Source organism: Phacochoerus africanus, chromosome 2, assembly GCF_016906955.1.
Source record: "Phacochoerus africanus isolate WHEZ1 chromosome 2, ROS_Pafr_v1, whole genome shotgun sequence".
Taxonomy (NCBI): domain Eukaryota; kingdom Metazoa; phylum Chordata; class Mammalia; order Artiodactyla; family Suidae; genus Phacochoerus; species Phacochoerus africanus.
The window spans coordinates 206181835-206209575 of NC_062545.1; the positions used below are offsets into that span (position 1 = coordinate 206181835).

Below are 27741 nucleotides of genomic sequence, written 5' to 3' on the forward strand. Positions count from 1 at the left end.
TTCACTGCAGGAAAGGCAGTAGTTGGTTGGACTCTGCTTTGTGACAGAGCTTTCTGTAACTGAGGCACGTACCTAAGAGTTTTCTGACCTTGGGCAGGAGGTGCTGTGACAGGAACCATATTTTCAGAATGGCGAACTTTCCGAGTGGTGTCCACCAGGTTCCTGGGCACAAATCAGGAACCCTCATTTTTAGGTTGCCTAAACATCTCTTTTTCTCTCCTCCTCCAGTCTTTTTCCTCCTTTTTATTTTCCAAGTTTAAGAAACATAGTAACAGAGCAAGTTTCTAACACTAAGATTACAGAAAAGCTCTTCATCTCAAATTGCAAGAGGACTTCTCTCAAAATTTCCAAAGAAGGCCTTGGGCACACTTAGGCGGCAATAATTCTCATTTCAAAGCTTTGGCTCAATCACTGATGCCTTTAAACTATTAATTCAGGACTGTAGAAATACTGGGTTATAGCGAAAGACACAAAATGAAAGTGGAAAAGATTTACTTTAGGAATCTCCACTCTACTTCTGCTGATTGATTTATAAGCTGGAAGGTTTCTAACTGTAAAACTCCCATGTTTCATCACCATATCTGCAGCAGAAAGCTATCTGGTGGTAGTATTTCCATCACCGTGGTGCTTATGAGCAATGGGATTGATGACTGGTACAGATAGGTCAGCTTTTGGAGCAGGGAAGAACACAGGTGGTTGTTTAGTTTCATAACTATCTTTTAGAACGGTACCTAAGATTAAAAAAAAAAAAGTAACAGCTTCTCTAGGACCATTCCCTCATCTCTGGCTTTACCTGCTTCAGGGAACAGAGAGGTTTGTTCATCCCTATATACCCAGCATGATGCCTGGCACAAGGTAGGCATTCAATAACCACTCATTCAATGGAGGATGAGTGAAGAGAAAATTCCAGTTATCTTAAAGGGCACTACAAAATTCTAAGTTGAGGGATGAAGAGGCATTTTGTAGCCTTTTAACATGGATAGATACCATTAAGGTATTCTAGAAACCTTCATCATTTCAGTGTTTGACCATCCTTGCTGCCTGAACGCTCTCACCTACACTTTTCTTATGGAAATGTTAAGCCTTGTCGTCCCCTGTAGCCTTCTCAGGGCTTCTTCATTTATAGTTAAAGCCAGTTCTTGTTTTGTGACTAATAGAGGTGCTTTGTCTCTGGGACTTAAATTTGACTCAAGGTATTTTCCTAACAGAATGCACTTTTCCTTTCTTTTTTTGCAAAGCTTCAGTTCTGTGGATAATTATCATTACCTTCAAGGAATCATAGATTATCAGAACTGGAAGGGCTTCAGGGATCAACAAGTGGCCCCTCTGATTCCTTCCTTTGTGATACTTCCCTGGGCTCTAGCCTCCTGCCAGGTGGACAGGCTAAGGCTACATCCTCCTGGGTTGGATGAGGAGGCAAACAAAATGCTAACACACCTAAGACACGAGGCCTTTATTACTTTCAATGAAAATATAATGGTGTATATTACACAGAACACACTATTTATTTATGACACTGTAAGAGAAAAAGTGCAGATGCCTCTAAGACCATAAAAGCTAGCCACTGTTACTACTTTAGCTGTTGGATGAGCAGCCAGAGTCATCTTTCTCCAAGCCAATCTGTCTGCTCCACTCCTCTGTTTAACTCATTTTTTTTTCTTTTTTTTTTTCCGGTCTTTTTCGGGCTGCACCTACAGCATGTGGAAGTTCCCAGGTTAGGGGTCGAATCGAAGTTATAACTTCCGGCCTACACCACAGTCACAGCAATGCCAGATTCGAGCCATATCTATGACCTACAACACAGCCAACAGCAACACCGGATCCTTAACCCACTGAGCAAGGCCAGGGATTGAACCTGCATCCTCATGGATAATAGTTAGATTTGTTTCCACTGAGCCACAGTGGGAACATTCCTTGTTTTACTCTTCTTAATGGCTCTCTATTGCCTATAAGACATAAAGTCCAAACCACTTAAGCAGATTGGGCTATCCTGGAGCTGGACCCTGCCCACCATCCAATGCTAGCTTTCATTTCTTATCCTTTCCTTTGAGGTTATGCTTTGCATTCCGCCTGTAACATTTCTTCTCTCTCTTCCTTACCTGGGTAAATTCTTCTCATGCAGGACGATTCAGCCTAGGTATCACCTCCTCCAGGAAACCTTTCCCCAAGCCTCTTGCTCCCCTAGAACTCTGAGCTTGCCTCACAGCAGCTAATGCTTTGAAATCTTCTTCCCTTAACTGGTAACTCCATTAGAAAAGGTTTCATCTGCTTATCATCTCTGAGGATCAAATATAAGCAGACTGCTGTGCGTGAACACACCCAGTACATCTTTATGTTTTATTGAATTAAAATGTAAAACAGTTTCTGCCCTTTTCTTTTTTTTTCTTTTTCTTTTTTTTTTTTTTGCACCAAATTTCCCTTAGTCAATGGTTTGTACAAGGGCTTTCTCAGAATCCAGGCAGAGTATATGGTTTAAGGGGCTGTCCAATCATACAGATGATAACAGGAAAGCTTCCCTCTCAGGTATTAACTGAATGGATTTCCCTAAAACTGCTTTCATTTGACAAGATGAGATCCAGTCCCCTTGATCTTTACTCCAGATTCATGTGACAACTAAATCTGTGTTTGCAAAGCAGCTTCTAAAACCATCAAAGTTCATTTCACAAACGTCTGTGGTTGATAGAGCAGATGATGTGGAGCCATGGAAAGAGCTCTCATTAGGAGAAATGAAGATTTAGATGTCACACATGTGATGTCTACCCTTGTTGATGCCAAAATACTGCTGGGGACAATTTTGATCACTAGGCCAACACATTCCTGGGTAGAGAAATAGCAGAGGCTGCCACTGGCCCAATCAGGCCCAACTGTTAAGAAATGGGCCTTGGCAGGTTCTTCTGTTGTAACTTGGCCATTGGTGGAAGAAAAGTGAGAGACAGTATAATTATGCATCAGGATTTACCAAGGAGGAGGACAATAGTAATAGCATTAGCTTTCTAAAGGTACCCAAATATGCCTCCAAATATGGACCAGTTTCTGTGGATGCTAGTGAGCTTTGGGTTGTTTTTGCCTTAAGCACTTAAAAGTTAGTATGGATGGATCCCAAGGACAGCATATGGAAACTTTGGGAACACAGCAGAAGATAAACCAGTACTTTGAGAGCATGTTGAAACAGTAACCTTTAAAACAAGTTGTCAAAGGGAATGGTGCCTGTAAAGCTTTGAAAGCTCCATCAAGTAAATTAAAACGTGGTTGCATAAAAAGGCAACACCTTCTGCTGTAACCATTTTAGGCTACTATAAAAGAAAATTAGAAATTGGAACTCATGTGCTGGTAGTCCGCATGGATTTTGTTAGGGTACAATAAAAGAGGCATTCTAAAGTTTGCTTTTAAAGAGGAGACTCTGTGACCTTTAAGACATTTTTCCTTAACTTTCTCATCTCAAAATAGAGCTTCTCAAACGTCTTTTACAGTTTTATAGTTTGCCAGTCCTTAGGAACCACCCCAGGTCTGAGGGGAGGGAATGAGGTTAGGGTGGGGGGCAGAAACCAAGTACTGTTCCTGGAATTATAGGCTCCCCCCCCCCCCTTCACTGTTTATCTATTCTGCACTACTCAGCTGTTCTCTGTTGCAGAGAAATAAAACTTTAGTTTAAAAAGTATGTTAGAACAAAGCTGCAGAAATTGCCTGGAATTTCCTTCATTTTCCGCCATCTGGCTTTCATTGTGTCCTTCTTTCCCCTCCTCCATGTACGTTTACCAAATCTTTTCAACACACACTGGCCAAGCTATCAAATGCTTATAATTAATAGCAGTCGGACTCCTTTTTTTTTTTTTCTTCTTTTAAGGTAGTGCTTTCTGGCTCTCCTTAGGCTGCTCATGTCATAGCTATTATAAACAGGGGAGATGGTTGGTAAAACTTCATTACTAAGACTTAGTTGAACAAGAAAGAAAATTGAATCAAATTTAAGTCCTGAGTGTGAACTAAAAGTATTACTCACCAAAAATGAAAGGGGAGGAATAAAAGAATTTTTCTGAGGGCCTACTATGATCCTATTTTAGAGAGAAAGTATCTGAACATCCAAAAAGGCATATGACCTCTTACAGGTCACATAGGTAAACATGACAGAAGAGGACTTGAACACAGGTCTTAATCTACCTGTGGGTTTTAAGTTTGGTGATCTTGGAGAAAGAGAAGATCTTTTTCTTTTTTTATATTTTCAAGGTTTTTATTAGGGTGTAGTTGATTTACAACGTTGTGCCAATTTCTGTTGTACAGCTAAGTGACCTCATACATATATATACATTCCCTTTTTTATATTATCTTCCATCAGTGATAGGGAAGATCTTTAGTGCATATTATCAAGGGAAAAATCAAGTTGCCAAACTGTATATATATATTTGTATGTGTTCATATACGCATAGAAATGCACAGAAAAAGATATATGTAGGAGTTCCCTTTGTGGCTCAGCAGGTTATAAACTAGACTAGTATCCATGAGGACGTAGGTTCGATACTTGGCCTTGCTCAGTTGGTTGGGGATCTGGTGTTGCTGTGAGCTGTGGTGTAGGCTGCAGACACAGCTTGGATCCAGCATTGCTGTGGCATAGGATGGCAGCCGTAGTTCCAATCTGACACCTAGCCAGGGAACTTACATATGCTGTGAGTGCAGCCCTAAAAAAAAAAAAGCTAGATGTATGTATACAAATGCATAGAAGAAGGTCTGGAAAGGTTCGTACCAAAGCACTAACAATGGTTATCTCTTGAGAGAAGAAGGACATGGAACTGCAGAGTATGGCGGTGAAAGGGGGAGCATGTGCCTTCCTTGATTACTTCTGTTGCGCTTGAGTGGTAAAGAATGAGAATATTGACATATTACTCATGTAATTATAATGCTCAGCTTTTAATTTATGAACATGAGGGTGACTTCTTTCTAATGACTGATCTTAGGTCCTTTTTAGATATTTCTCCCTTAAGCAGGTCTAACCCACCAGTGAAGGTAGGCAGGGTCCAGGGGTGGGGGAAGCTTCTAGGCATAGTTTGCTCAGAGACTGGTAAAGGCAACTGAAATAATTTTTCTTCCTTGTACTGATACATTCTTTTCCATCAATTTTGATGCAAAATTCTCACGATTCTCAGCTCACAAACAAACATGGTCCTAATTTCTTCTGGCCATTTTAGGCCAGGTTCTTAACAGATGAACACCTGTCCTTAATATACTATCTTCCATCTCTCCAGACAATCAAATTTCTCCCTGAGTAATGCTAACAATTCCTTCAACCTCCATTGCACCCACTCTCCAAAAGCTTGTCCTCATGTTCTTACTTTGGGGATATTTTGCCATACACGGCTGCTAAGATAAAGGATAATTTATCCTAAGGCTATTTATGCTTTAAAGGTATGTAAAGCCTTAAATAAAGAGACTCTATTAACAGCATTTTCAGCACCACCTTGTGGGTGGGAGAGAGGGGGTAAGGAGAATGGAGAAAAGAGAGCACACTGAGGTCTCCCCAGTTATTATTAGGGTCTAAGCATTACTACTTAAAAATATGGCCCTACTCCTTTATATTCATCTATTCAATACAACACTAAATAAGCACCTACTACATGCCAGACATTATGCTGGATGCTAGGGGGATAGAGAGGAGGATTAAGACATAAAGATGATAGCAAGAACTTTAAAATCTAGTCCCTTTTCCATTCAGATGGCTGACAGGCATGTGAAAAGATGCTCAACATTGTTAATTATTAGAGAAATGAAAACCAAAAGTACAATGAAATATCACCTCATACCAGTCAGAATGGCCATCATTAAAAAATCTAAAAACACCAAAGACATCCAAAAAAAGGAAAATGGAGCTGGAGGAATCAGGCTTCCTGGTTTCAGAATATACTACAAAACTGCATGTACTGGCACAAAGAAATTTACATTAGTGGAACAGGATAGAAAGCCCAGAATTAAACCCATGCACCTACAGTCAACTTATCCATGACAAAGGAAGCAAGAATATACAATGGAGAAAAGACAGCCCGTTCAATAAGTGGTGTTGGGAAAACTGGACAGCCACACGTGAAAGAATGAAATTAGAACATTTTCTAACACCATGCACAAATATAAACTCAAAATGGATTAAAGAGCTATAAGACCAGATACTATAAAACTCTTAGAGGAAAACATAGGTCAAACACTCTCTGACATAAACCACAGCAACATCTCAGATCCACCTCTTAGAGTAATGACAATAAAAACAAAAATAAACAAATGGGACTTAAAATAATTAAAAGTTTCTGCACAGCAAAGGAAACCCTAAATAAAATGAAAAGACAACCCACAGAATGGGAGAAAATATTTGCAAATTAATCAACTGACAAGGGATTAATCTCCAAAATTTATAAACACCTCCTTCAGCTCAATACCAAAAGACCAAACAACCCCATCAAAAAACGGGCAGAAGATCTAAAAAGACAATTCTCCAAAGACATACAGATGGCCAAAAAACACATGAAAAGATGTTCAACATCACTAATTATTAGAGAAATGCAAATCAAAACCACTACGAGGTACCACCTTATACCAGCAAGAATAGCCATCATCAAAAAGTCTATAAACAATAAATACTGGAGAGGGTATGGAGAAAGAGGAACCCTATTACACTGTAGGTGGGAATGTAAATTGGTGCAACCACTGTGGAAAACAGTATGGAGATGCCTCGGAAAACTAAAAAATAGAATTACTATTTGATCCAGCAATCCCACTCCTGGGCATTTATCCAGAGAAAACCATGACTCCCAAAGACACATGTACTCCAATGCTCATTGCAGTACTATTTGCAATAGTCAAGACATGTATACAACCTAAATGTCCATTGACAGAGGAGTGGATCAAGAAGATGTGGTACACGTACACAATGAAATGTTACTCAGCCATTAAAAGGAAAGAAATAGCATTTGCAGCAACATGAATGGACCTAGAAATTATCATGCTAAGTGAGGTCAGTCAGACAAGACACCAACATCAAATGCTATCACTTGCATGTGGAATCTGAAAAAAGGACACAATGAACTTCTTTGCAGAACAGATACTGACTCACAGACTTTGAAAAACTTATGGTTTCCAAATGGGATAGGTTGGGGGCTGGGGGGATGCACTGAGGGTTTGGGATGGAAATGCTATAAAATTTGGTTGTGATGATTGTTGTACAACTACAAATGTAATAAAATTCATTGAATAATTTAAAAAAAGGAAAGGAAAAATGTAGAAATAAATCCTTGAAATTGTATGTTACTCTGCCATCATCAAATAATCAAGACTATGAGGGTTTTTTCAGTAATTTATTCTGTTGTTGCTATTGAAGTTCTGTTAGAATGTACTGCATAATTTGAAAACAAATGTATAATTTGAATTCTAACTACACAAAACTTTAAACATGCTTTTGAAAATAAAATAAAATAAAATTTCAGGCTCTAAGGATAATAAATAAATAAATACCACAGTGAAGCAGGCAAAAAAAAAAAGGAAGCTTTTGGGCTTCGGTGAATTCAGGCCTGGATGACACCTGCAGTGTTTATCACAAGGCTTAATCTCAAACCAAAGCTCAGAGGGTTAAGCAGCTGGTGGGGAGATGGCTCTCTTAGAGCCTCAAAGCATGGGGCCCTCTGCACTGGCTCCTTTCATGATCAGCAAGGTTATCTGGCCTTGCTGAGAAAACCGGCCACCTGACTCTCTCACAGCAGGAGAGAGAAGGAGAAAGAGCTCCTCAGCCCTACTTTCCTGGAAAGCAGGCCATCTCCAATTCTAAAATCCATCCCCGCAGTCCAGGCAGCCTCTGCTGACTGGAGCTCAAAGTCGACCAAACCCCCTGCTCCACGGCTGTGGTGGGTAACCTGCCCCCCAGGGCAATCAGAGGGTACTTCGCTCTGGAGGGCATAGTGGTGCCAGATCTGAAATAGCATTTCAATTCTCACTCAGCTGTAGGTGAAGAGGGGTCACTGCTTTAAAGGTACAAAGGAGAAGCAGGCATAACCCGATAGGCCTGATGGGAGACCATCAATGAACAGAACTTGGTGGAAATGGAGCTTGGGATCTTGCGGCCTGGGGTTGATACCATAAAGCCTCCATAAAGCCTGCAGAGCATGACACCAGCTCTGCACCTTAGTGGCAAGGTGACCGTGGATAACCAGCTAGTTCCTACTTCAGCTCATGGCCTCCACGTTTGATCGGGAAACACCCCCACCTGTGCTCATTGTGTAGCTCCAAGAGCACTGCCTCGTAAAAAGCGGAACTCCAAGTTATGGCATGGAAGGCTTCAGAATTGAAAAATTACATTTGTTTGATGTCAGTCATTTTAACTGAGAGATACGTTTGCTGATTTTGCAAACCTATAGCTACTCTGATTTTCAAACTCTTAGTTAAGCCTGTAAACATCCTAGGTCCTTACCAGTTTTTCAGTGTTGTGGTTTTACATAAATTTTACCTAAGTCTTAAAAAAAAAAAAAGGTCTAAAAGCACGGACTTCCCATTGTGGCTCAGAGGGTTAAGAACCTGACTAGTATCCACTGGGATGTGGGTTTGATCCCTGTCCTCACTCAGCGGGTTAACGATCCAGTGTTGCTGTGGCTGTGGCATAGGATGGCAGCTGAAGCTCCAATTTGACCCCTAGCCTGGGAATTCCATGTGCCACAGATGTGGCCCTAAAAGGAAAAAAAGGTCTACAGACAATAAATGCTGAGAGGATGTGGATAAAAAGGAACTCGGTGGGCATGTAAATTGCTGCAGCCATTATGGAGAACAGAATGGAGGTTCCTTAAAAAAACCTAAAAATAGTTACCATATGATCCTGAAATCACACTTCTGGGCATATATCCAGAGAAAATGCACCCCTGCATTCGTAGCAGTACGATTTACAACAGCCAAGACATGGAAGCAACCTAAAGGTCCATTGACAGAGGAATGGATAAAGATGTGGTACATATATACAATGAATACTACTCAGCCATAAAAAGGAATGAAATAATGCCATTTGCAGCAATACAGATGGACCTAGAGATTATCATACTAAGTGAAGTAAATCAGAGAAACACAAATACCATATGATATCCCTTATATGTGGAATTTAAAGAAGTGATACAAACTTATTTATAAAACAAAAATAGATTCACAGACATAGAAAACAGATTTATGGTTACCAAAGAGGGAAAGGGTGGGGAACAGATAAATTGGGAATTTGGGATTAACATATTCACTCTACTATATATAACTTAGGTAAACAACAAAGACCTACTGCAGAGCACAGGGAAATATACTCAATATCTTGTAATAAGTATATTTGTAATAGATAATGGAAAAGAATCCAAAAAAGAGTATGTATAATGTATATAACCAAATCACTTTGCTATACACTTGAAACTAACATAACATTGTAAATTAACTATATTTCAATAAAAATTAAATCTGCATTAAAAATACAGTACTCGTCAATCAATAACTACTATTTTTTGAAATGTTCTAAAAAAAAATTCAGGCAGTCTGTGCACACGCATGAATGCACACACACACAGACACACACATAGTCGCATATAGACACACACAACCTGGAATGATTGGAATACCTCCTGCTTTAGAACACAGCCTTTTTGCTGAGAATAGCCAGGCATGCGCAGCCATTGGTCTAAACCTGGTGAAAGCTGGACATGTGCTTCTGATACCAGGTCTGCCAATCACACAGAGGAAATTAGAGGGTAAGTTTCATCTTAGAAAGACAGCCTGGATCAGTCATGCTTTCTAGGGCCTTTGGTATTTCTTTGTGTGACCTGATAACTGTGACTGCGACACAAGAGAAAAAGCAGCTTCCTAACTGGTGATCAGTAAGACGAACAACTTCCTAGAAAAGCTCTTTCTCTTAACCAGCAACACCTCCTAGAGACACGAACCCAGTGACTAAGATGAGGAACATCACTTCCACATATCCCACAGGAAATGCTATTTTATTTTTTAACACATGGACATTCAGCACAAGCCAAGAACCCAAAAGCCAGTGTACAGAAACTTGAGGCCCATCAGGGTACATACCAAAATGTGCAAGGAACACTTATCCATAATAAGAATTGTGGATTTAAGATTTAAATTAGCCCCAAATGAAGTGTAGGTGCTTGGGAGACAACACAACCATGCCTCTACTAAATACATTTTCTCTTTCATACACATGACATCAACATTCAGAAGGAAATATATTACCCCTGGATGTCAGACTGAAATATTCCACAGTAGATGCATCTCTACACATTTCACACTTTTAAGATGAAACTCTGCTTTGGCTCTTGGATGGAAGGTGATGGCAGCAAGTCATATCAGGTCACTTTGGCCCCCTTTGTTGTTTTAATTAGCATCATTCCACAAAGGCTCATCTGTGTCTAGTTGGCTGAAGAAAGCCCTGGCTGTGCCCAGCAAGAGGTCCTGTCTGTCAGTCTGATGGCTGGCTGGTGGAAATCAAAGCACTGAGTTTATCTGGGGCAAATGCAGTAATGTCAAGTCCGGCAAAGGTCCTTGCCTTGGAGCCAATCAAAAGGTCATAGAGTAAGTCGGGCTTATCTAATTTAAGCATAGTCAGTACTTGGAGGATGGGAAGTAACATTTTGTGTCCTATTTCTCCTGCTGCCCTATGAAGGGAGGGGTTTAGTGGTTGTAAATCCCAGAAGATGTTCAGTTTCTCCTAATTAGTGACTCCTCGGCATTGCCTCCTACAGCTCATCAGAGCATTTTGATGTTATCACAATGCTGCAATGTGCTTAAAAAGACCCCCCTGCTGGTTTTGCAAGTGATGGTAAATAAGAGAACAGAAATGATATCAATTATCAGCACAGAGCAGCAGTAGCAGTAGTAGTCTAGTATCTCTGCCTTTAGAGTCACAAAGAGTTATGAGACTATTTGAGCAGGACACGATGACCTTGGATCATCTGGTGCAGCTAGTTAGTTGTGCAGATGTGGAAACAGAAGGAGCAGACATCTTGCCCGATGGCACATAGCTAGTGGGTGGCAGAGCTAGGATGAGAAGCCAGGCCTCCTGACTGGCCAACCAAGGCCCTTGTAGGCTGTCTCTGCTGTAATCTTTCTGCTTCTTCCTGTTAAGGAGACTGCAGTCAAACAGAGGGGATTTGGACCCCTTGCTCATGCAGTGAGGTCTTAGGCTCACTGGAGAATAGTGAGGTCGGGACAGAGATGTGGGCAGGGGTAGAAAAAGAGGTTTCTTAGGATTCTATGCACTAGATCTAGGCTTTTCTTAGCCCAGCCCTTGGCTATTTTACTAGCTGCTGTTCTCATGGGATGGGTGCTGCTCCAAGCAGTGGCTGACTGATTTTCCGGCTGCCTTGGCTGCCTTTTCGAATATGGCACTCATGGCCCTCTTCACTTCTGCATCTGAAGAGGGAAGCCAGACCACCCTTTAGATCGATACAGGACAACTCTGGTGACAAGCAGGAGAGTGGGATGGTGCCCTGATCTGATCCAAGGAGACTAACAATCTATATCATCTAAGTCCCAAAGAAAGGCCCCTAGGTGGCTGGCAAGTGGGACAAGCAGCATTAGCTTGACCAGAAAACTATCCTTAATTCCTGCAGGCAACACATGGCTTCTTATGTGATACTTAGCAGAAATGGAAGAAATATTCTTCAGAAACAGCAACTGCCTCCACATCTAGGATATGACCTGGGAACATTCTTCACCCCATTGGCAGACTTGAAAGTCTGGCTCTTGTTCTTTCAAGGCCTCCCTTTGAAATCAGCATCATGGATGAGATGGTTTAGCTTCTAGAGACTTGTTGCAAACAAGCATCTGAAGGCAAGTCTCTACAGACACGATAACATGTGGACTGAAGAAGTGATTGGATTGACTGACTAAGACTCAAGGTTGGATAATAATGAGACCCAGGCAGGGCTGAACAATGAAATGCTCCATTGATTTTAGGCATGTGGATTGACACATGCCCCCCAGAGCATGCGATCATGAATCTGCATGCTGTGTGCATACAAATTTCATAGCAGATCTATTATACTACCCAGATGCTTCAGTTCCTACAATCCACAAGCCAAATTGTTATTAGCATGAGAAGGCTTGGGATGCAGACTAAAAGGTGGCAGAGACCATAATGTCTGTGGTCAGTTCACATTTCCTCCAGGAGAAAGCAGCCATGTAGCCTGTGTACATATCGGCCACACCACCCGGCTTTGCTTTGGTACATGGAGCCTTCCGGACCCTGAGCATGACCACTGGGCTGGAATTCCAAAGCCCTGGTTTCAATTAAATTTAAGTGGATTTGACTGAAAGTTTGAACTGATGCTAATTGGTTTTCAAAACACTGGGTAACAATAAGCGTTCAGGTCTTGCCCACAGACAGACGTGTCCCATTCTGAACACACTCCTGGGCACCAGGGTGGCCAGTGCCCCCCTTACCTTGCCGGGCAGGGATCCAAACTGCAGGATTTCAGGAGCTGGGGGGGCCGCCGGCTGGTCACGCACAGGTTCTCCTCGGCGGGTTCCCGCGTCTGTTTGTTCAGGCAGCTCACCACAGCCTCCTGGACACCTGCGTACAGATCACAACGTCAGGCCCACATGGGCATGTGGGGGGCAAGCGGGTGGAGACAGGGTGGCTGGTGGGAGGTCTCTGGTCTGGAGGACCTGTTGCATGCTTGTCAGGCGGTTTAAAGCCTGGGACTGCCAGGGCTTGTCAGGCGTCACTCCATTTGTAGAAAGCACTCAGGAGCCTGTGCCCCTAAGGAGGGCAACTCCCCTAAAGAAGGGAGGCTGCTGCCAGTCCTGCTGAGATGCTTAAAAAAACCTGCTAGCCAGCTATACAGCTGCCAGTGCTGAAAACAGGATAACAATGCAGAAGGAGAATAGGGTGACCAAAAAAATGGCCCCAAGACCTTCAAGTGTTATATTTTAATCATGGGAGATGACTGTATTTGTAAGGCAGGTCCAGAGCCATGTTTTTTGTTTTCATTTGTTTTGTTTTTGATTTTTTTTTTAAATGAGGTATAGTTGATTTATAATGTGTTAGTTTCAGGTGTATAGCACAGTGATTCATATATATATATATATATATATATATATGCACATACACACATGTATACATATATTCTTTTTCACATTCTTTTACCTTATAGGTTATTATAAAATATTGAGTGTAGTTCCCTGTGCTATACAGTAGGTTCTTGTTGGTTACCTATATTATATATAATGAGTATTCAAATGTTAATTCCAAACTCCTTATTTATTCCTTCTCCCTCTTTCCCCTTTGGTAACCATAAGTTTGTTTTCAATATCTGTGAGTCTATTCCTATTTTGAAAATAAGCTCACTTCTATCTTTTTTTTTAAGATCCCACATATAAGCAATATCATATGATATTTGTCTTTTTCTGTCTGCAGAGCCATGTTTTAATATGCCACATCTGTAAACTGCTGCATCTTGCACCCAGAGCTTTGCTGGTTTCCTTTTGATTCTGGTTCATTTCTTTAGTGACCTAGGGAAGCTTGGGAAGTTTGAACAAAGAAAGGGAACAAGAGGCATAATGATGGCATCCATGGCAGACAATCTTTTCTACATCCATGGAAGGCAGTTTTTCCACTGCCACCCTCATGCCTCTGACCACAAAGCTAATAAAACTGGAGTTTGAGGAGTGATTGGCACATGGCTCTTGGTGGATCTTCCAAGATGGGGTGCAAGATCCCTCAAGGGGACTTTCATGGAGCAGGGAACACATGTCACCTGCTAATGTAGTGTCCAAACACTTCATTCTGCTTCTCACAGTCATATAAGCAAGAACAAAAGTCCTCTGGGTAAACATTAGTATCCAAGTATTGAGGCCAGGAGTTTGACATGCCCTATTCAATCCTCTCCACAACCCCATGAAGCATGTACTATTTTTATCCCCACTTTGTAGATCAGAAAACTGAGGATTAGAAGCCTAAAAAGACTTGCTAGGTTCATACAGTTGGAAAGTGATGCTGCAGTGGTTGTGCCTTACCACTGGAGCTTTAATGACTAACAACATTAACATTTAAAAATGCTAAGAGGCTGCTATATCTTCTGGAGATCTTCAGGAATAACCTAGACATGTGTCTGGAATTATTTCAGCAGAATTCTGTTTAAGAAAGTAAAGAGACAGGACATCCTTGATAATTAGCTTTCAGTTATTCATAGCCATATATATATAAAGATATGTACATCTAAAAATATCTACCTATTGTTAAATATTGGTATATAGCTATAGTAGAGTATGTGACAATCCATATAATTAGTTTTAGCTATAAATGCACATACATTTTCTTTAAAAAGTTTTCTGCATTGCTTCATGAGTTAGTACCTGATAGAGTACAACTGACCCAACACTTATCAGCCCTGTTACTTCCCTCCTCCTAACTGCTCTATGTTTCTCTAAGAAGTTATCACTTCAATCAACAGACAAATGCTTCTTGAGGTGATATTACACTAACTTAGAAAAGTCACTCAGCAAGACCACTCTTTATTTTTATTTTATATTTTTTGGCCAGGCCCACAGCATAGAGAAGGTTCTGGGTCTGGGATAAAACCTGAGCCACAGCAGTGACAACACTGGATCCTTAACTGCTAGGCCACAAGGGAGCTCCATGACCACCATTTATAAATATATATACGTATGACTGGGTCACTTTGATGTATGGCAGAAATTTACACAACACTGTAAACCAACTATACTCTAATAAAAATAAAATAAACAAAAAAGTGAGTCCCATTTACCATATTAAATTATCATTGTTTATATTAGCTAAAAAAACAAGTGACATGTTAAAGCCAGAATCCGACTTGTCTTTTTTCCTAGTAAGTCTGATAAATCAAACATTAAAAAAAAATCAATCAGTCACAACATTTACTCTGTGGCCATGAATGCCACTTTTCATTTTTTCTAAGCCTTTGATGAGCTTCAGAAATTTTCATTTACATATATCATGGCCAGCTCAGGGTAGAGCATGTGAGATGTATGCTAGACATTCAAGATATTCCATCAGATTCTGTAATGCTGACTACAGGGTGTTCTCCTGATTGCAGCTGGGATGAGCCACTTGAAATTCATGGTATGATGGTATAGCAAAACATTTCACGGGAAAATGTTGACATCATCACTGATACTTCCCACCGGAATAGTCTGGCATTGTTAAGGTCATAATGACAAGGTGCTGGGCAAGGCTAACTATCCCGTGTAGAATTTGGAACTATGGTTGGGTTCAAAATTAAATTTTCAATTCATTTGCCTACCTGGGAGTATACCAGAGACTCTCAGGGTTGCCCTAAAATAAAATATATTTTGGCTTTAGTCAGCTACTGACAACTTTATGAATTTGAGTTGACAATCCCTGAGGCAGGAAGTGACCACAGGCCTTTTGTCACTTGCCTTTCTTGAAAGGGCTTGGTTTAGAGGCGAGGAGTGAGGCGGAGGGTGTACGAGTGACGTGACCTGTTTCCACTTTGTGAAACCCTTGTTTATGGCACTGAGGTCCTTTCAAGGCTGCAAGGAATGGGATCACAAGGGCTCAAGTTTCTGAAAGGACATCAATAATCTTCTGAGACACGAAGAACACATTTACATGACTAATCATTTAGCTCAGGATAAAAATCAGCTTTGGAGTAGTCAAGTGCTGAGATTAAGAAGCATTCTACAGTTACTACATTCTAATCCTATGCTGTTCAGGATGACGCCCTAGGCTTCAGCAACACTGCGTGGAAGGGTCCAGTGGCCTCAGCATTCCTAGGTGGGGCCTGGGGTCGGGGAGGCTCCGGGCCGAGCTCTGTCGTAATTAAGGAGTAACTGGGACCAGCCCTGTGGTCAACGCACAAGAAATTTTTGCGGCATGAACGCATGAAAGGCCTCAAGGGCAGGGCATTCCAAAGCACAGCGTGAGATTTGGGTGAAGGGGTGGTGGGAATGGGGGCCTGGAGGAAGGCGCATGAGGGAGCAGCCCTGCAATGGGGGGAGGGAGGCGTGCGAAGACTTCACCTGGGTTCACAGTATATGTGGCTCAGGGGAGTCAGAGGTTGGGACATGAGACACTGGCTCATCCAGTTTGTGCTTTTTTTTTTTTTTTTTTTTTCCCCACAGCGGCTAATTTATGCACTGAGAAGAACAGTTTAAACCAACACAGAACACATATTAAAGTACGGTCCTCTCTGATTGAGTTTTCGTTTCTTGAAAGGAGCAGAAGGAAAGGACTTAAAAGGAAAAGAGAGCAAGAAGCACAGCATTTCACCTTTTATGCTTGCTGAAGTCATTTTCAAGTTTTCCTCAGCAAGATTTTCATGTCGATTTTACCATCTAAGGAGGTCAGTATAAGAGAGCTGCTCAAGTTCAAATCTGCTCATTCTGACCACACCTATCATTTCACATATAGGAAACCAAAATATAATAAGGAGATGATAGTGGCACAGAGAACACAGATCTGAACAGGGTAGGCTTACTTTCAATCTTCCAGAAAATGGGATTTTCAGTGTTTATATCTCCCAGAGTAACATAATTGTTACATGATATTTGATGACAGCTGGGAGAAACGCAGCCACCAACTACAGCCTAAATTACTAACGAGTTCCTTCTGGTTGCTACCTCTGCTAGGTGAAAGGTTACTTTTGTGTCTATCCAATTTCATCTCTTGAGATTGCAAAACCAATAAAATTAGCTCCACCAGTCTTATAACCCCAAATTGATGTAAAATCTGTTTGTTAATCTTGAACATTGTTGATGGGCTTCAGCAGGAATGATTAAAAATATCTATAACCTTGTGGGTTATATTTTGGTGAAAGATCAAAGTTGGTGATACAATAACACGTTACTGCCAAACAATGACTTCAAAATATACATGTCTCAGATACCAAAATAATTTTTTAGTGTGTATGGGCATCATATCGATGATATGGCCCGAGCATGTTTTCACCACTTTGGAATTTTCAACTCGAACATTTTAGGCAGAGATATATTACCTTGGCACAGGGACGCAACTGTACGTAAGCATGCACAGTTGTTGACAGTTAAAGACCTAAGACATTTCAGTAACTTTACCTTGCCTTGGATATAAATGAGTTACACTTTATGTTCTACAAAGGCCCTCGGTTCCTACAAGCAGAGATCAATTGTATAGCCAACATACAAATCTTATTTCCAAATCAATATCTTCTGGAAACATTTTAAATTAAAAACATTCCATCAACTCTCTACGCTTTGAATTTTATACCCCCCAGTTGATCAGCCGAATGGTCAGAATCTTAAAGATAAAGCTATCTGGTTATTTATATATTCCATTACAGCATCGTTTTCCCCATCTGCTCATAAAGTTCCAGGCTTAACTTGTAACTGAGAATCATAACTGAGAGATCGTAAATAATCTTTGTTCAAAGCACATTTGTTTTAGACTGACCATCATGATTGTTCAATTCAGGTGATCATGGAAATTGGGACAACATATGAGTTCCTTGTGATATTGGAAAGAAGCAACTGCGGCCACTGGCGGTGGCCTTTCCACCTGGCCTCTCTCCTCCTGCCTGGGTTCTGAGATCGCCAAAGTGTATTTAATACTCTCCCTCAGTGAGCAGGGAAGAAAAGATGTCCTCATTATGAGTGGAGAGCACCACAGGATCACAGATTAGCCGAGTGCCAAGAAACTGTCCTCCAGAATCAGATGGGAAAATTTAGGTTTTAAAATAACAGGCTTTCCATTAAAACACTTAAGAACTCCACAGTCAGAAATTGGAAGACTTAGAAACAAACGAAAACTTCAAGGTCAAGACTATTAAGTGCTTACGAAACAACCCGAATGGAGAAAATTGATTCTTTGCTCCAGCTTGTCCCACTACCCATTCCTTTTCAACCACACGTGAACAATTTGGGCACATGTATTCTTACATTCCCAGTAAAGTCCAAAGAGGCTTTTTACAAAATGTTTCCAATATGTCATGGTTTAGAAGACAGTTTGGGGAAATAATTTTAATATATATATTAAATATGTAAAAATGAATTTATAAACAAATTTATAAACATAATATATAATTATATATATATATTTATCTATACTAGTTAAGTAGGGAACTTTGCTGGGAATGCAGAAACTTAATGTGACAAAAAGGGGTACTGACATCCAGTGAGAGGGATTTGATGGGAAATCAGCCAGGCTTTCCTCGCCTATCAGAATCTCTCTTGGGAGTAGATGTGGGAATTGAATCTAATATATATATTTTTTTACAGTGGTATGAAAGCCCATAATCTTGAATTAAATGCTGTATCCCACGACAGTTCCATTCATAACACCTGAAATAAAAAATAAAAAAAAAAACAACAACAACAACAAAAAAAAAACACCTGGACTACCTCTAAGAGAATCAGGTCAATACACATGGAGATATTTACCTTCATTTAAATAAATTCATTCAATGACAAAGCTTCAGGGACTCTCTAAGGGCTTAAAGAAGTGAGGTATGATGGGAAAATCCTAGACTGAGAAATAAACTGCAAGCCTAGTCCCAACTTTGCTCAGTAGCTGTGTGATCTTGAAAAAGTCACTCAGCTTCTCTGTATCTTGGTTTTCTCATCTGTAAAAATGGCAGTGGGGTCAGTCTTTTTCAACTCCTCTCCAGTCCCAGGTAACCAGAGTTTTCACTGCCCTTAGACACCCTTTCTGTTTGTCAAGAGATACTACTTTGGGGATCTGCTGAGTAAATGAGAGGAATTGTAACCTGCCCCTGGGAACAGCAGAATGTTCTGTCATCTTGGGTCTTGGTTCATATCACATGCACTGAGCCAAGGGCAGAGATAAATAAAACTGAATGTTGAGAGCGTCGCCAGGTGGCTGTCAACTGTGTGTCTTGGTCAGATACACTAGGATAGAGTGCAAAACATCAGAATGACAACTGAAAGCAAAAGCATTAGTTGTGTTGGCCACTCACAGCTGACAGTCTAAAAGCCTCTCAAGCCTGATGCAAAATACATCTGTGTTTCATTCAGTCCGCTTTACGTCGAGAATGGCTTCCTCCCCCTACTTGTCATTCTTGCAGTAAAGGCAATCATATGACACAGTGGCAGGCAGGGAGAGAAGTGACAAAGGACAGGAAAATGGAAGGATCTGAGGCAGACCCCCGTCTTACCTCCTCCGCAAGACTCAGAGCACTTGGTGAAGCCCTCGTACTCCCAGTCGTAGAGCTCGTCAAAATCCTGAAGGCCACCCAAGAGGCCATCTGTCTCTTCGGGGTTAAACTCAGGCACCTCTCCGTGGCATGGTCCTGCATAACAGGGGCGCTGGGACGCTGGTCTGGGCCCTTCACATTCGTCCACTGGCAGGTCGGCCACGGACTGAGAGAAAGACAGGAGCACCTGGCACCTGACTATTCGCACCTGGGTCCCCATGCCACAGGTGACCGTGCAGGCCGACCAGGCCTCTGGGATGAACCTGCAGTCCGAAAGCAAACAAGAGGACAGCATGAGAAGCCCCAAGTATGAGGCCTTGGGCACCGTGGACAGCCACATCCCACCTGCCACCTGGGCCCAGGGCCGTCCCAGGATGTGCGCTGGGCTCTGCCACCCTGTTCTGTGATGGGCGCTTTAGTGTAGCTCATGAGCTCGCTGACCCCTGTTTCTGGATTGGTTTCTTCTTGAGGGTCATGTGAGCTCCCAGCTGGAAGACATTCCAGCTCCAGACCACCTGCTTTCTCTCTGCTTTTGCCCCCACGGTGGTAGCTCTTCAGAGCAGGGGACTGATTTCTTCTCTCTCCATCTAAATCCCAGCACTTGTGCCTTCTTGCAAGATGCTGGCTATTCTTACAGCAGACTAATACTGATACTAAAAATCATAACAAAATAAGCCCTTAGAGATATTTAAGGAAGTATTTTTTTTTTTTTAGTCTGGATTTCAGATTCTGTAACTTTCTTTGCTTTTCTGCTCAAAGTGCTTCCCAAGATTTGTTTATATATAGAAAGAGATTTTTTTTTTTTTGTAAGTTTCCAAGAATGGAGCAAAGCCTTGTTCCTCAAGCATTCTTTGAATTAGTCTGGATGGCAATTCTTTTTATATCAGAGAGAAAAGCCATGCTACAAATTTAAATCCACAAGCATGTCACAGTAAATGAGGGGTTCTGCATTCATACAAGTTTGTTCAACAGCCACATTGGTGAGAATTTGGTTTCTCTCTGAGTTTCTTTAAAATGTAGGACAATATCCAAATTCCAAAAAAAAAGGAGTCTTTTTTCTTCCTACTAAACAATGGTGGCCATAACTATAATGACCTTGAGAGGTGAATAGGGAAAAAAGCCCAGAGGCAACCACTAACATTTTCAAAAAATAAATATAATAATCTAGAGAAAGGATTCTGGACTAAAAAAAAAAAAAAATTTGATTTTTCCATGATCCTACTGCTTTTTCATGGGGAATCATGCTGAGGAGGCATGCAAACCTGGCTCTTTAACCTTGACTTTGGCAGAAAAGGAAAGGACTGATAAGAAGTTTATAGCATTAAATCCAAGCAAGTGCAAATGGTTCTTATCTAGTTTAGGGAAACTGAAATTCTAACAGGAAACTAATCCAAGTTTCAAACTTTGTGAAGCACAACAAAGCTGTGGCCTGGGCCTGAGCCTGGGCTGTGTGTGGAGCTCGGGGACAGGCGCACAGAGCTAGGCCCTCGATATCTGAGGCATGGAAAGAGGCCCTTCAAGAAGGGTCTGCTGCTCAAGGGCTCTGAAGAGCCATTCCCTAGGAGAGGACGAAGGTCACATATAACCTTGTTAGGAAAGCAGGCAGGGGAAGAAGGGCCACCCAGAATTATTCCCGAGATATTCTCATCACGATGTGACCTCCCTCTTTCATTTTTGAATTCCTGACTCCATCTTCTGGCACCTAGAAAATGTGGAGGGAAAAAGTATCCTAAAAGATTAAATTCTTTTCTCTTTCAGTAATGCTACCTGTAGCATTTTTTTTTTTAATATAAAACCAAGATCTGCAATCAAGATTATGTTAACCCTCTTATTACCCAGTCACATATATATCTGCCTGGGTCCTAGAACAAGAATCAAAACAAAATACTGAATTTTACAACCTGGGTATGAACAGAAAGGGAAACATGTACAAAACTATTCTGCATATAAGAGAAACCCAAAAGCAAATGACAAGTTGGCCAACTTTGACAGCAGTGATGAGTAATGCTTCTCTAATAATAGGGTGCTGAACTTTTTTCTCAAATAGAAAAGACGACAAGATCTTAAAAAGAACAACACCCTCTTAGCTTTTTCTGTACAGTAAGGATAACTGTTGTCTGCTTTAATAGCCCTCTTCAGTGACCATTACAAGAGAACAGGGACCAAATAGATTTCAGGACATATTTTAGACTATTTTAGACTTTGTGGGCCGTGTTTGTGGACCTCGTTGTGATACTCAGCTCTGTGAAAACAGCCATAGGCTGTTTCCAAAATGTACATAAAATGGGTGTGGCTGTGCACCAATAAAACTTTTACAAAAAAAAAACTTATAAAAACTGGAGTGGGGGGGGGTTGGAAGGGTGGTGGAAGGGTCTGAATATGGCCTAAGGGCTGCAGTTTTCCAACTCCTGTTACAAAACCTTTAGTGGAGATATCAAACACACTGAAAGTCATAAATGATCTCCAAATTTATTTTAGGTCTCTGTTTCCATTTTCCTCCACATATATAAGTTTATAAGAATGATAATCAGCTAAATTGATGTGTTTATGTTTTATCTTCTGGATAAAAAGTGAGTCCCAAATGAAATCTAGAATATAAAGGATGCTCAAAGGAAACCCTCAACTCTCTTTGCCTATAACATGAATTGTTTGCATTTGTCTCTATCCAGGACCAGGATACACCAAAGGCAGAGTAGAAAGGGCGGGCTACCAAAGCCCATAAACTCCTTGCAATGATTGAGACTTGTTTATTTTAAAGCAGTGTCTAAGAGAAAAGAAAAGAAATGTGTGTGTGTGTGCGTGTGTGTGTGTGTGTGTGTGTGTGTGCGTGTACATGTGCACGTGTTTTTGACTATCTGGATACTTAAGGTTAATCTACTTTCTGTCTCCCAAGTGAGAATCTTATCAAGTGTCAAATAACCTTACTGGCTTATCTCCCAGCCCACTATCCTTAGGTCTTCATCAAGTTCACACCAATTAAGAACAATTTGGTCTTGAAGTGGTGCTCTCTTTTGGCAGTCACTTTAATTTCTCTGGTGCATACATTGGATGATATATTATTCTCTCTCAATGAAGGCAGGAGATTATATTTCAAAAGGAAAATATCAAATAGTGCAAATGGCCAAATGAATAATAACTGTTTTTCATATGAAACTTTCTCCCACCTCCCTAGATCTCCCAGCTCTGTATTTACTATCTTAAGCTTTCTGGCCACAAGTGGGAGGAAGCAAGGTCAGGGAGAGGGCAATCAAATGAGCCAGGAGGTTTAACTGTAATGTTTAGAAGACTCATCTTGAGTAGTTCTTGCTGAGTTAAAATCTTTAAAGTGGAAACTTTAAAATGGAGTCAATATGTGTTTTTAAAAATCAACATGTTCATAATTTTGGAGTACAAATGGACAAAGTATTCTTGGAGTTTAATTTGGGTAATTTAAAAATTCTTTGGCTTAGCAGTACTATTGCAGGAAGAATGAAGAATGGCTTGGATAAGTGAGTTCTTAAAAAGATGGGCTTGAGCTTCAGAAATGATATGATTTCTGCGTTTAGTTTTCCCATCTCCAGGATAAAACAAACAAACAAGCAAAACCCTGGTAAATAAGTAATTTATATTTCTGTCTGGTCTTCTGTTTGTAAGCTTCACTATTCATTTCACTAACAAAATGCTTGTCCTTTAATTAGAGGTATTACCACATCCCTATTAGGAAATAGAAAACAGGGATAATCAAATTCACTTGTAAAATCCCCAAGTGGTTTAATTTATTAGTGGCTCTGACGGAGTCTGAGTATGGACTGAAATAATAAAAACAATCATTGCATTAATATGATGCTTAAGAGAAACAATTCAGTCTTGATTGGTTTCATGTCACTGTAGAAACTTGCCAGACTTAGCTCTAGTTTTATACGCACATGGTCTGATATTTAACTTTTCCTTTTCTTCTCTTCCTTGCCTTTCTCCTCCTTTCATATGCATACATGTTTGTTTTAAAAAATCATTGGGATTATTCAAAATAAGAGTGTGTTAGTTTGATACTGTTACCAGCCTCACCTCATTCTTGAGTCTCAAAATGCAAATTGAAACTTGCAGGAAATCACTTTAGAAAGACAATGTTGGTTTATCTTTCAATCTTACAACATTTGAGTTATAAATTGACAGGGGTTTTGGATTTCTTTTTCCTCTTTAGGTGATTTTAGGGTGAAGGGAGAGGAGAGAATGAACTGAATAGGAAAAAAATTACAAAAACTTTAAACGGACTCTCCCCCAAAATAAAACGGACCCAAATGATTACTGGGTATTCTGTTCAGTGTATCCTTCCTACTTATTGTAAAATTTAAAAATCTTTCATTGACTGTGGTTATTTTCACACCCTGTAAATGCAGAAAATGATTTTTGCCCATAGAAATGCAGATTAATTGTGTCTAGTGCAATGCAATTGACTGTCCTGTAGATATACCTATTTTGCCTCCATTTGTAAATTCATTTCTGTATTCTTATTTGGCTAAAACATGTGTGGTTCTTTTAAATTTCCTTTGAATTAGTTGTAACTTTAATTAATGAGGTAAATACAATCTTTGACAAATGTTCATTTTATATTCACATGGGAATCATGGTTATTCCTTTTCTAAAATGTTCTCATTTGATTAGTGGTCACAGATCTGGAAAATAATACACTAGAAGAATAAAATACTGTATAAGTAATTCTATATCAAATTAACCAGAAAGTATTTTACACAAACACGTATTTTGGGGACAAAAAAATCATTATACATCGTTGTTAAAAATGGTAACTCATATTATCTCCTCTTATTTATTCTGTCCTTTTTTTTTTTTTCAATTTTGCAGAGTTGGGTCTTATCCTGATTCTGGAAAATCTTTGAGATGGTAAAATCTTTCATAAAAGGGGCAGTTACCTAAACCCAGCTGGGCATTTGGGCATCTGAACTAAAGAGGCTTTTGGATCTATGAAAAAAAAAATTACTTCTGGGTGGGAAAGGAACTTGAAAGAGGAAAGGGAAACACATTCTGTCAACTACTTGTTTATTCAATGTCTCTCAATGAAATTAAAAGGGAAGATTTTAAGAAGTCCTCCAAACTAGTAAACAAAAAACCTTTGTAATGCTACAAAGGGAAGGCAACCTGTTAACTGAGTCACTTCAGGAATTTTAAAATTACTTATAAAATCCAGCACACTGAGACAAACATAAAACTATTATTGAAAAATATCTTGAAAGCATAAATGTTTTGAGAGAATACTTACCCCAAATATGCCTCTACATTCATTTAGAACCACACCTAAATCAGTCCAAATAAAGGAGACTCTAACTTATTGTGAAAGTTCTTTAGTCAAGGATACTTGATCTGCATGTGGAATGATGAAAATATTTCTCAACTGCTGTTGTTACCTGACAACTCTCTGGAACTGCAAATAATTCATGCTGGTTATGCAACACATATTGAAGTCTCCCAACAAAATTTCACAAAGGTGTCCAGGACACCACTCTACACAACATCCAAGAGTGACACTTTTTGTCATGGGTCTCTCCCATCCTTAAGTGTCATGCTTGAGCTGTGAGGGTCTTCAACACTGCAAAGTGCCTGGTTATATGCCCAAGAACAGAATGGTTCTATAAGTTAAGATGACAAACCAAATGACAATTTTGGCACAGTCACCAACACAACTATTTGAAAAAAAAAAAAAATTCAGTGACTGCCTCATCTGGTACTGCTCACCAGTGAGGTGAAGGAAGCCTCAATTCTATAACCCTCTAAGGCAGTACTGGGAGGGCTATATTTAGTGGCATTTTCCAAGTAACTGATTTCATTTTCTCATGATAATAATGCCCTTTTGGATTCTTGGAGAAACAGCTTGCCTCTGTAAGAATGCCTTGGTGGCTTTCTTGCAGAAATGCTTAGGGCTAGAAGTTGGGGAAGAAAGACAGACTGCCTTAAAGGGCATATTTTTCTTTCAAAGAGACTTTGTATTAGAAAGAAATTCTGCTGGAGAGCAGAGTTCTCTCCAAGTTCCGATGAGTCAGAAATGACTGGGCTCTTTCAACGGTAGGACCCTGTATATTTGAGTATTCTGTTAAACTCATGGTGTGGGTCTGATCTAGCTTCTTCTGATAAGGTTCTAGACAAGATCTTAGAAGGAATCTTACTAAAGAAGGGACACTACTGACCATCAGGAGGTTGCACTTGTTTAACAGTAAGAGAAAAACCATCAGAAAGACAGATAATAGTGTTTGGCATCACATTGTCTTCTATTTCTGACATATCTGGTCCTCACTTATCTTGTTTTCAGTACATCCAACCCACCTCATTGTGCCTTTTTTCTTGAGTCACTTTCTCTTCTCAAGACTTTCCTGGTTCTTGTTTTTCTTTTCTGGCCACTTCCTTCTTAGGCTTCTTTTCTAGATCCTTCTCCTCTCCTCAAACTTTAAATATTGCAGTGCCTGAGGACTCATCAATGATTCTTGGTTTCAAATACTACCAAGGTGCAGGCAACTTCTGAGTATGTATTGTCTGGTCTAGATTCTTTGTCTGAGCTTCTCATGGAAACTTTTTTAAAAATTACATTTTGCATGTTGCACTTTGAAAGGAATAAATATTAATTTAATATAATTAATCTAGTCATCAAAAATTATATAGTGCCTCTTATGTGCCAGCCTCAATTCCATGTGCTTTATAAATAAAAATGGTTAAATCCTAATAAGAACCTGATGAAATAAGAACTATTATTATCTCCATTTAATATATAGCTGACAGAGAAACTGAGGTATTAGCCACATACCTAATAATGTTTCACCTTCGTAAGCACTACACATCGACATCTCTCCTGATTGACATGCTCACTTGGATATTTCAAAAGTATTTCCAACTTAAAATGTCCAAAATGGAACTCTTGATTCCCCTCCTCAGCATCTACTCCTTTTCCAGTCTTATCCTTCACAGCAGTGATGCAACCAGGCATCTAATTGCTCACATGAAAAATGAGGAGTTATTCTTTACCCTCACATCCCCTGATTCCTCACATTCAAATGATTCTCAAATTCTATTAATTCCCCCTCAAAAATATACCTGCAATTCATTTACTCCTCTCCATCTCCACTACTACCACCTAGATATAAAAACAACTATAGTAACAGCCCAAAAGTTCTCTGCTGTGTTTTAAGCATTTTTACATACTAACTCATTATAACAATGTTAGGGGATGGGTACAATCAGAAACACTGTGAAACAAGATTACTGGCTTCCTGTTAATGGACTACCCAGCTTTCCCAATCTATCAAAGTCTATGGAATGTTGAGTCTTTGTCTGGTCTACTTTGCAGCTCCATAGAGATGACAGTTTTCTTGCAGAGGGCTGATGATGACGTAAATGTTTCTTATTCCTAATGATGGATTTTTTTTTTCTATTCATGCCAATGCAAAAGATTTTGTCTGGTAGAAAATAGAAACATTTCTAAATCCAATTAACATTAGAACTGGTTTTAACATCTTACTGGTTCCTTCCCAATTCATGAGCTAAATAAAAATTTTGACACGTGCTCATTTTATATTTATAAATTGTGATTTTACCTTTTTGAAAATTATATTTTAACAACAATCTTTTCATTCCAATTTCTAGATGATAAAATTGAGACCCAGTTATTTCCAAGGTCATCCTGCTAAATAAATGGCAGAGTCAAGATTCAAACCATGGCCAGTTACTGTGGAATCCATGCTTTCATCACCTCACTGTCCTGGCTCTCAGGCTGCCGTGGAAGCCAGATCACTAATGCTAAATCGGCTCTCTCCTGGACTACCACAACAGCCATGGATCTCTCTTCTTTGTCTGTTAGCCCTTACTGAGTCAATCTTCAAGTTGTAGCCAGGGGCCTCTTACCATGGAAAGCTTTTAATTGTTCCTCCTCTACTCAGACAAAACAAAAACAAAAACAAACAAACAAACCCAAGCTTTTTTGCCAAGGTTACATTATGCCCTTATCCATCTTGATATCCTATCCTTGATATTCCTCCCAGTCATTAGCTTCCAGATACCCTAGTCATCCTTCACTTGTATAAAGATGCGTAATTCTCTATTGACTCAAAGTTTTGGCATGTGTGGGTCAGCCTCCCTGGATGACTCTCCTCCCTCCTCTCAGCTTGGAATAAGCTTTGCTCATCCTACAGGTCTCAGTTGACATGTTGCTTCTCAGAGAAGACTTCCTTGACCGCAAGACCCATGGGGGAAGCCTAACCCTGTTAGGTTATCTTAGAACACCTCTTCATTTTCTCACAACGGAGATGGGTCTTTGATAATCCTATGTGAATCTTTATGGAATAACTATCTCCTTTACTAGAACTAATCTCTATAAGAGGTAGGTTTCACATAATATATGCTCAATAAATACATTTTTTCCAACAAATGAATGAATGGATAAATAGGAGGGTAAGAGTTGATGTTATGAGTGACTTGATACTGTGCTTATTCTTGGCCCCCAAATTTGAAGCCAAGCTAGAGAAAGAGGCAGTAGGCTAAAACCTCAAAGAAACTAAATCATAGTTTTCAATTC

The 27741-nt window shown here is 40.0% G+C and overlaps 1 protein-coding gene across 1 annotated transcript in view; it reads right to left on the reverse strand.

Moving 5' to 3' along the window:
- The window catches only part of ADAMTSL1 (ADAMTS like 1), a 452838-nt gene that overhangs the window by 212920 nt on the left and 212177 nt on the right, over positions 1 to 27741 (reverse strand). The window contains exons 14-15 of the mRNA XM_047767602.1: positions 19152 to 19453; positions 12442 to 12571 (exon numbers count right to left, since the gene is read on the reverse strand). Of these exons, the coding sequence (XP_047623558.1) occupies positions 12442 to 12571; positions 19152 to 19453 (432 nt within the window). The remainder of the gene's footprint in view (positions 1 to 12441; positions 12572 to 19151; positions 19454 to 27741) is intronic.